This window comes from Thunnus maccoyii, chromosome 21 (genome assembly GCF_910596095.1).
Source record: "Thunnus maccoyii chromosome 21, fThuMac1.1, whole genome shotgun sequence".
Classification (NCBI taxonomy): Eukaryota; Metazoa; Chordata; class Actinopteri; order Scombriformes; family Scombridae; genus Thunnus; species Thunnus maccoyii.
In genome coordinates, this window is record NC_056553.1 from 12,730,780 (window position 1) to 12,741,255 (window position 10,476).

General features: G+C 41.2%; 1 protein-coding gene across 2 annotated transcripts; it reads right to left on the reverse strand.

Moving 5' to 3' along the window:
* Positions 1 to 12: 12 nt before the first annotated feature.
* zdhhc23b (zinc finger DHHC-type palmitoyltransferase 23b) lies at positions 13 to 10,465 on the reverse strand. Of its 2 annotated transcripts, XM_042398922.1 has the most exons (6): positions 10,176 to 10,462; positions 5,841 to 5,995; positions 3,849 to 4,538; positions 3,258 to 3,425; positions 1,026 to 1,295; positions 13 to 591 (listed from the first exon to the last, which is right to left on the reverse strand). In XM_042398922.1, the coding sequence occupies exons 2-6, from the start codon at positions 5,978 to 5,980 to the stop codon at positions 546 to 548; spliced, it is 1,314 nt and encodes a 437-aa protein (XP_042254856.1). In that variant the 5' UTR covers positions 5,981 to 5,995; positions 10,176 to 10,462; the 3' UTR covers positions 13 to 545. The 2 variants fall into 2 exon arrangements, with proteins under 2 accessions (XP_042254856.1, XP_042254857.1); XM_042398923.1 differs by lacking the exon at positions 13 to 591 and having other exon boundaries at positions 1,209 to 1,295; positions 3,258 to 3,513; positions 10,176 to 10,465.
* Positions 10,466 to 10,476: the final 11 nt, after the last annotated feature.

Below are 10,476 nucleotides of genomic sequence, written 5' to 3' on the forward strand. Positions count from 1 at the left end.
TGAATACACATGTACATTTCTCACATTAATTTAATAAAAAGAAATTCAAGTTCATTTCATACAAACACTCACTGGACCTGTACAATTTTTAGGATACAAAAAAAAAGCTTTCAATCCATTTGACAGCCAATAAAAGCGGCTATAGTGGAAGGCAGTGAAGAGTAGACTCTAAATTCTCTAGCTGACATTAATTTGTATTGATTTATCTCTTTTATATATATATATTTCCACAGCTGTTTAATGCAGAAGTCAGTTTGAACCAGATTAAAAGTCACAACTCATATATTCATACCTATCAAATCATTCATTATGTTTTATGTTATGTAACACTTGTGCTGCCATGTTTAATTTATCTGTGACAAATATCTTGTAGTGGTAAAGTTCCCTCCTTTGTTTGTGGAGGAGGTGTAGTGAGTCCTTGAAATGACGTCTAGCCCGTGTTGGTCAGGACCGACCGGTTTCCGAGGCGACATCTTGTTGCTGCTGCTGTGCTCAGAGATAACGTCCCTACAAGGATCAACAGTGACCTTATTGTTGTTCAGGGTTCACTCATTCTCACATTTGTCTTTTTTCCTGACTCCCAGCAAGGCACTAAAATGTAGAGGAGACATAAAGACAATGTTCAAGTCCAACGAAGACAACCAGTGTGAAAAAAAGTGATATTTGTTTGGCGGAGAGACGGTTGAGAAGTTGAATGAGGCAGCAGTGGAGGGAGACTGAAAGGTCAATGTGAGTGGATAAAGCTGCATAGACGAGATGCCAGTTGTCAGTGACATGAAAGGCAGTGAGTGTTTCTTATTAGGGTTTGTAGTTGTTATTGCTATGTGTCAAAGACAGGTGGCCGCTCCATAGCTGCAGTAACATGTGTTAAAAGTCCTGGCAGTTCTCAGGTTTGCTGCCAGGAGACGGCAGGCGACGTGAAATCAAAGTGGAAGGAGCCATGCTGCCACCCAGTGGACATGAACAAAACAGCAGCCACAAGCCCCAAACTCATTTCCCCCCCCCCATCAGGCTACGTCTCTTACACCAAGTCTGTTGGGGCGGGAGAGGGATGATTAATTTTGTCCGTCATGTTCATGAACTCTGCCCAGTTGGCACGGAAACCTCGAGAGTAGACGCCGGTGTCCACGATGAGTCCCCAGTAGGCGCTGCGAGCGGTTTTTTCTCGCAGGGCGATGCGTGCTTCGCGCTCGGTCACATTGTAGCTGACGTTGATGACCTGCACCACCAGCAGGTGGAGGAGCCCACCAGTCACGATGCTGCTGTACCACGCACAGGTGAAGCACAGGGCAGTGCTGGAACACAGACAAAAGATGGTAAATCCTGCTGTAGTTTCACAATAGATCACAGTCCAGACAGTATGAGTGTCTGCAAGGTTATTACTGTTCATATATAACCAAAAAAATTTGGTCTCATTGTGTCTTTTTTGGCATTGCACAAATGAAAATCTGACTACATTACACTACATGATCAGCACTTGTTTTAACCACTTAATCCTTCAGCGTGGTATCTAAAGAAAAAGGGACAATAAAATGTGATAAAGAGAAGCTTTCATCTCATAGAATATACATTTCTTTTTTTCAAAATGAGTTTTGAAACAGAACATTATTTTTTTTTTACATATTTAGGACATAGTCTCTGTTCAGTAGTCTGTTTTCAATGTGTGACAACTAAACAGCACTAGCAGGCCAGTCAAATTTGTGACAGGAAGTGCCAGAGTAGATCATTTACTACTAACTTCACATCCACTCTCATCACTGCGATCAAAAATACTGTCTCCAACAGCTTGACAGGCAAGACTCCAAGGTTCTCTGTGAAACTGGTTCAACACTACAGTCAAAGAAGCCTGCTGTCCAATATGCAAGAACCTCAATTAGTCTTCACTTTATGGGTAATTCTGGGAAAAATGTCAACATGCCCCACTGTGCCTCAGTTAGTTTCCTTGGGTTTGTTACAAGAATTTCTGCTTTTGACTGCTGCTATCTGCCATTTCCTGTTTCCATGGGTTCCATTTTAACTGTGGATGTACATATATGTATATGCTGAATTATTCAATTTAGACTTTTAATAGAATTATTCAGTTTGTATTTGTGCTGTTAAGCAGATGCTTAGATGTTTATTACAGATATTCTTTACAAATTAACACATTTCTTCCTGAAGTACTGTGCAAGTGAAAAACCACGGCCATTTATGCTTTGCATCTTTACACAATGGAAGGAAACTTGCTTATAGAGCCTGACCAATGAAGGATTTTTGAGGCAGATACTGATGTTAATACTTAAAAGAAAAAACTCTGATGATCAACCAATATTCATTTTTTAAAATAAACTCATATCATAACACTTTCAATAATGATCCCTCCCTAAATTTGTTTTTTTAAAGGCACCAAAAATGTATTTTCTCTTTCTCAGCTTCTTTTTATGAGAACACACTATTCTGTTTTTTCCACATTAAAAATTTCTGTCTCTCTTTGTTTTTGTCTGTGCTCTTCTCACTGGTTTGAAGTGGACGGGATTCATTACAAAACATTTTTTGCATAATTTCAATCAGAATCTAATTGGTTGGTTGTTTGGTTGCTGTCAATCAAATCTGATCAAACCACAAATAAACAGCCCTAATGAAGGAGATCAGCTACATTTTTGACTGTTAAACTCTTAATTATTAATGTTTTACTTTGATTGTTGATGATTTAGTCATGAATATTTAATGTTATAGAGAAATACAAAAGAATTGTGACCAAGACATGTACTGAGTCTGACATTTTACAGTGGAAAAATAAACATGTAAGTGCTCTCTGGTGGACAAACTCTGTAATGATGACACTGTTTTTTAATTACTGCAAATGTACAGTGTTTTTGGAATTTCTGTGCTGCAATTTCATGTTAATTATTTGGTCAAAAAGTGCACTAATGCTGTGATAGGTAAACACTGGCCAATAATAACTGCCCTGATTTACTGGTCAGGCTTTACTTGCTTGCATCCAGACTTGATATACATTTCTGTAGCCTTATTTTTGGAAAAAACAATTCTGTGGTTATTTGAAAGTGGTTATTTACCTTCTGGACCCAACAAATCCAGCCTGGGGATAGTTGGAATGAAGGGCTAAAAGCAACCCACAGACACAACAATTTTCAACAAGTCTAATTTTCCTTTAATTAATCTACTGATTGTTTGCTATTTTAATATGGTAAATAGTAACTTAAATTGAATATTTGGTTTGTTTGTCTCTACGAAATGCATGTCTGTATTCTCAGTACCTATACTGGTTGTAGACCCCCGGGCAGTAGAGCAGGGCTGTGAGGAGGTTCTGTCTCGGACACACACTCTGCAGCACCAGGCTGATTCCATACAGGGACGTCAACAGGAAGAGGACGAGCGTAAGCAGGAAGCTGCGGTGATTGGCCTGCCCCACGCAGCTGTTTATCCTGCCCCGGGCAACAACGGAGGGGACGCACAAACACACAAGTACACACACAGGCAGACAAAACATCGTACTGAGACCCCAGGGTTACACTACACACACACACACACATGCAGGAACATACATATAAGTGTAGGAGTGGATGGCAGCAGGGAAAGGTTCACTTGTAGCTTATATGAGTGTGTGATGTTGACTTGAACATACAAATATGTGTCAATCAACTGAACTGAACAGGACAAACATCTTATTATGAATCCTGAAAAGAAAGACAATCACTTAAGGGCAATGTTCTGAATATTCAAAAGATGTTTGCAGTTTTATTAAATAGAGTTTGTGTAGAAAAAACAGGCGAGGTTGAGATGAGGTGAGAGCACAGAAGGAAAAACTGATGACAGGCCAGAGTGAGAGGCATTTTAATGGAACCCACCAGACACAGTGGTGGTCGAGACGCAGCACGCAGACACCACAGATCCGACAATGTCCCGCCCTCGGTGGCCGCACCACCCTGCACACCGGACACCAGTTCTTTCGGCTACTCTCCTTCTGCTCCGCAATCGCCTGCTCCGACGATCCTGCCCGGTTGGCCACTGTCATCATCGCATCTTGCCTCCCCGCATTTATGGCGAGATCTCTGTCTGCCAGAGGGCTGTAATAAGTCACCGTGCTGTGGACGGCCTCTTGGTTTGGCCGCACGATGCCAGGTTCTCTCTTGGTGTGGACGAGGGCCACCAGTGTAAGGATGACCCCTAATGTTACCACTGTCAGCTGGACCAGTCCAACATCCCCGCGGGGATGCACCTCTATGATGAACAGGTAGTACATGTAGGCCAGGGAGAAGAGGGCCAGGCTGAGGAAAAACAGTGTGCGTCCCTTCTTGCGGTGGGTGAAATAGTAGTACCACAGCACTAGGCCCGGCAGAGCTGTCAGAACCACCACACCGAGCAGGAAGTGTAACGCAGCAAGGTGCAGCAGGACGGGGAGGATTACAAGAGGAGGGATGACAGACAGGTCCACTTTCCGGGCTCCACCCCACAGCCAGGGCACACGGATCCGGTCTGTGACAACTTCAGCCACCTGGGACAAGGATTCAGGTTTCTGAGGCTCCCTCTTAAAAAACCTGAGAGAGCAAAGACACAGTGAAATATTTTCACTTCAATAGTTTCCTCATTACCTGGAAAAGGTCACCCTATGATGCAAACCTGCACTTCTTCTAAAGAACCCGTATAAATCTGTTTAGATATGACATAGCAGGAAGGGCACAGGTGTAGTTAATAACATAATTAACGACCGCATTTCATTTCATCACTAGAATGAGTTACTGGGACACTTAATGAAACTGAGCAATCATTAATTAACGTCATTCGTTGCACATGTGGGGCATAATGGGCCTGTTATAGCAAGATTATTTAGTGTGAGGAACATAGTCAAGGTGAGACATTTTTCATTAAATATATTTGACCCTATTTGAACATGACTCCTATAATATCACAGAGCTGATTGTAGGGATGCAGCAATTATTCCACTGGAGATCTGTTGATTATGTTCTCAATTAATCAGTTAACTGCTTCTTATATGAAATGTTACACATAATGACAAATGCCTGTCACAAATCACAACAGCTACAAGTTTTATCTTGAGTTTTTTAACTTAAAAACAGAATGGTGTATTTTCGAAACCTTACCAGCAAATATGTTGTGTTTTACTGGATTATCAACTGATGAATTAATCTACTTCTTGTTTCAAATCTAGTTTGTGGAGGGTCATTTTACAGCTAAACATAAAGATGATAGCGATGAAATTCATGATTCAATGTTAAATTAGTCAACAATTTGTCAGTTATCAGTTAATCTACCATTTATCAAACAAAAATGCCAACATTTTTCTGATTCCAGCTACTTACATATGAGGATTTCCTGCTTTTCTCTGTTTTATATCCATGTAAATTGAACATGTTTGGGTTTGGGACTGTTGGTCAAACAAAAAAATTCGCATGAAATTCGATGCACATATTCAATGTGAATGACCCATATTTCTCCGTCAGTGTTATTATAAAATTCAACATTTCTGCTATCAGTTATATTCATCCAGTCACAGTGGCTGACTCAGTTTTGGTGCCACAGCAATCCCTGACCTCATGTCACCTTACATAAAAAGGATTTTGATGAGCTCTACGCAGTGATGCGCACAGACATTAAATTTGGGGAAAAGACGAGTGCACTGGTCTGGATCGTTATTCAGTATCAGCAGAGAGTTGAGATACCAGAATCAGTATGAGGAGAGAAAAAACATGATCGGTGCATCTATTATTTGAAGACATTACTTTGGGCGATGTGAAAATGAGACAGGCATTTTTTCTACTATTTTCTGACATTTTATAGACTAGCAGATGCAGCTCTGTTGTTAGTCTAATGCCCCTCACCTGTCACAGACATCATCGAGGTCCTCGCAGTCGCAGCAGCAGGCTGCTACATGGCTGCGCTCTCCGTGCCTGTTGACATACTCGCAGCAGCACAACGTCTCCTCCTCCTCCTCCAGCACCTTGTTGGCTCGCTTCTTCATGACAGACAGCCTCGCCTATCAGATGATAAAAAGAGTTTTTTAGGAACATCATTAAGCGCACTCATGTAAGCATTTGGTTAAGAAAAGTGACAGATGAGAGACAGAAACTGAGAGACAATAACAGAAAATTTCTCTAAAAGCTCACTGTGCTGAAATGACCTTTGCGTTCAGCAGCTTACCGGCTGTTCGCATGTGTTTTAGATAGTGGAGCGGTTCCAAACAGATTTCCACCACGCAACGACCAAAAGCAGACCCTGCTCATTTGACCCTACCCAGTCCACCTCCTACCCTCACATCTGTCACGCATCTGTCATCTTTAATAATTTAAAGCAAGTGGACGTGTCCACCGCTGGAGCCTGCTGGCTTGCAAAGACTACACAGATGGAATTGGGTTGAGGTGAGGCAGCAATTATATAACAATCACAGGTCTTCAGTATCTCCTCAATCACAGAAAGCAAGACTGGCGATTCCCCAGTGAACCACTCAGTGAGATTAATCCTTTAGGTCAGTTAAACCTCCCTCTGGGGGGGATCTGGTTCTCTCGAGGGGGCCTGAGCGAGCCCCTGATTAGCAATAGATAAAAGGATGGAAGCCTGTGTTATTATAAGTCCACCAGCGATCAAACTAACAACGTTCAGAAAGGTCACCAACATCTAACTGTAGAGTCCTTCCAGTCAGCCATGAAGCAAAGTCTGCAAAGGCTGAAAGAGAAGAGACTGTCCGGGCTACATGTACTGATTAATGTCTGTGTATGTCTGTGTATGTCTGTGTGTGTGTGTGTGTGTGTGTGTGTGTGTGTGTGTGTGTGTGTGTGTGTGTGTGTGTGTGTGTGTGTGTGTCGTAGCACCAAATAGCACATCTGCTCCCTGACCAAAAAAAAACTAATACTACTGCGGGGACTCGTAGCGTGACTGTGGAGCTCAGCAGTTTTATGCCCTGTTGTAACGCTCAGACAGTTTCTGTGGTGTACAGTGCTCTTTAACTAGAAATTGTTGCAGGATATTGAAAAACATTGTATTGTATCCTTGCAAAATATGCACCAGGATTACTGTAGTTCCTCTTCATGAACGATGGGAAGGGGGTGAAAAGGTAATAATAATTATTGGAGACCCATAGGTGGGGAGGACTTTGTCTGAATTGCTGTCCACATATCCACATTTAAATGGTCTGATTTTGTGCCTAATCATGACTATTTCTGCCAGTTGGAAAAACAGCTGAGCAAAATAGGTATTTGTAGGTTGAATTAAAGCCAGAGCCAGAGAAATGACAAGAAGAAAACAAACAAAAATGGCAATAAGCCATTACAGAAATAGCTCTTTTAAAGGAATAGTTAAACATTTTGCCTTTTTACCGAGAGTCAGAATTAGGTGAGAAGAGCAACACCACTCTTATATCTGTCCTTTAAATATGCTTAGCTTAGCGTAAAGACAGCTAGCCTTGGTTCTGTCCAAAGTTTAAAAAAAAAAAAATCTACCAGCAGCTCTAAAGCTCACTAATTAATGTGTTACATGTCGTTTGTGTAATCAGTACAAAATCCAAAGTGTGATAACAGTAATTTGTGGTGTTATGGGGGGTTATGTGCGGGACTACTTCTTGGGCAGGGGCAGTGACTTCTTGAAACCTTGTTGTCATGGTGAGGTTGCTAGGTAACCAGTGAAGTCTCCAGAAAGTCACTGCTCCCGGCCAAGAAATAGTCCTTGTTTCCAGCCTTTATGTACAGATAAGATGACACAGACAGATATGAGAGTGGTTTCAATCGTCTCATCTAAGAAGGCAAAACGCATTTCCAAAAACATCAAACTTAAGGTTGTTTACGGAAACGACAGCTTTTTTATTTCTTTGATCGACATGATAAATGGTAAGTAACTAGTAAATGCTATCACAACTTGTGTGTCAAGTAAAAAGAGGAAGTGAAAATAGGGGATCAGCTGCAAAATTATAAAATTACACCCCTGCTCTTCCTGACAGTTACAGTTTCAATCTGCAAAAACCTCCTTAATCAGTTACACTTAGGCTAATAAATGTATAGAAGATATATAAAAAATGTATTTTGATTGCTTAATTGACACCTTTTCTTAATAAACAACAATAAAGAAGTTACTTCCAGGCATTGAGTAAACAAATGAAATTAACTTGGCTTACAGATTACATCAAAAAGAGATGTAGTTGAGGATAAACACTCAATTTATGCAGCTTGTCATTTCATTTGCAGATTATACTCTATAATTAGAGTAATGTGGGACAATTTCTGCAATTGGCACTTTAGCAATATATTTTGATATGAAGCCAATACATTATATCTGCACCCAATACCATTCTGAAATCCCCATGGTGTTTTCTAATCTTATCAGAAAGGAGAATGCAGATATCACATTAGGAGAAGTAACAGCAAATTTAGAAGTATTTCTATAAAAGTGGTTATTATGAGCCTTTCCTAATGTGGGACAGCTCAGAAATGTGGGACAAGGCTGAAAGTCTATTCATACAATGAATGTATGGTATTAATAATCCTTAACTTTAAATTACTCAGGCTACAAGTCATGGTTATATCTCTAGAAGTCTGTATTCTATTTTTAGTTATTCTGTTTATTAGTCTATTTAGCTATTGTATGTAACATAGCCTTTAGTTATATTTGTTTCTTTTACGTACCCCATTGTTATTGTATTTTGATTTATGTCAAGTGGCTGCTGCACCACTTTAATCTCTTCTATCTATCTATCTATGGGTGACAAATTAAAGGAAAAACCAACATAAAGTGTCTTAGCAAGGTGTTGGACCACCACGTGTCGCCAGAACAGCTTCAATGCGTCTTGGCTTTTACAAGTCTCTGAATTCTTCTGGAGGGATGAACATCATTCTTCCAAAAGATATTCCCTGATTTGGTGTTTTGATGATGGTGTCTGACACATCAGTCTAAAATCTCCCATAGGTGCTCAGTTGGGTTGAGATCTGGTGACTGTGAAGGCCATAGCATATGATTCACATAATTTTCATACTCATCAAACCATTCAGTGACCCCTCTTACCCTGTATTTGTATTGATTTGCAGTGACCCTTCCCTCTGAGGGGACAAATGGATCCAAACCATGCCAGCAAAATGCCCCCCAAAGCATAACAGAGCCACTGGATCCCCTCACTGTAGGGGTCAAGCATTCAGGCCTTTACCGTTCTCTTGGTGTGCGCCGCACATGCACTCGCCCACTTGTCGAGAATATGGTGGTGATGACTCATATGACCATATCACTTTTGTCCAAATCTCTGTAGACCAGTGCCTATGGTTTTTGCACCACTGAACTCTCAAATACGCTTCATCTTTGTAATGAGGGGTTTATGTACTGCTACACTACTATAATATCCCTCTCTATGTAATTGTGAACGGACTGCTCTTGCTGATAGTCTCATCACGTCCTGCGTTGACAATCTCAGTCACCTGAGGAAGAGTTGCTCTTCTGTTTTTCCTTACATAATCACACTAATGCTCAAGCATCACAGTCACCAAATGCGCGCCGTCGACCACAATTTTTTTACTAGTGTCTTTCCCATGAATATAAATGCTGTTCCTATTTAAACACTGGCCAGTTGAAGCTCCAAAATACAAAATTAGTATCAACTGGGCCTGTTCAGCATTTTTATACATGCCACGGACGCATGATGGGATGTTAATTGCTTAATTGCACCTGTGTGGAAGCATCTGAATTTGTTTCTCCGCTCATTTATTCAGATTTTTCCTTTAATTTGTCACCTGTCTGTATCCCTCTAAATCCTTTTGTCACTGACATTTGAAGATTGCCTTGCCCCTATTTTATAGCATCACATGTGTGAAGGAAGTAATTTCAATCACATGGCAGCCCCAGTTTGACAGCAGTCCCATTCATTAGCATTTGATATGAGGAAACGATAAATGCATCTGAGCTCAACTGTCCCACATTACACTAATTCGCCCTAATTTGACGTATCTCACGCTGAAAATGAAATCTTGCTCTCATGAGTCGCGTTTTTCTGTACTTGCTGCTCATTTTTTTTGTTTGACACTTGAGGCTGTTCGGCTCATAACAACCAGTTAATCCCAGACAGTTAATCCATATTTTCACCTATCGTACCTGTCAACAAACCGCACTGCGTCAAACAAGACTACAATGTTGAGCCAAAGACAAACAACTAATAATAATAATAATTAGACACAGCGCGAACATACCTGAACACTGTGCCGCTTACATGCCGACGCTTTCGAGTAAATATCGACTGGTTTGACAACGGAAGTCTGTCTCCTGGTAACTGTTGTCGTATCCGGTGTGGAAGAAGAGTAACGGCGGCTGGAGACCAACCAGGCCGGCTTGAAGTGTTCGAGTGTCGGGAGGGAGCCTCACACGCACCGGGGGGTTTTGGTTCGGGGTTTGGTGTTTGAGGAAGACGTCCTGTAGCTCCTCTGCCGCCAAACTGTAGCAGACAGTTTCCCTCCTGACGTCAAATGAGGCAGACTTTCCCCGCCCAGGACT

Coding starts and splice junctions, on each gene's coding strand:
- zdhhc23b (XM_042398922.1), bottom strand. CDS start 5,980: ATGAAGAAGCGAGCCAACAAGGTGCTGGAGGAGGAGGAGGAGACGTTG. Junction 3,426..3,848: donor CTCGACCACCACTGTGTCTG/GTGGGTTCCATT, acceptor TGCCCGGGGCAG/GATAAACAGCTGCGTGGGGC. Junction 592..1,025: donor CCCGCCCCAACAGACTTGGT/GTAAGAGACGTA, acceptor TCTACATTTTAG/TGCCTTGCTGGGAGTCAGGA.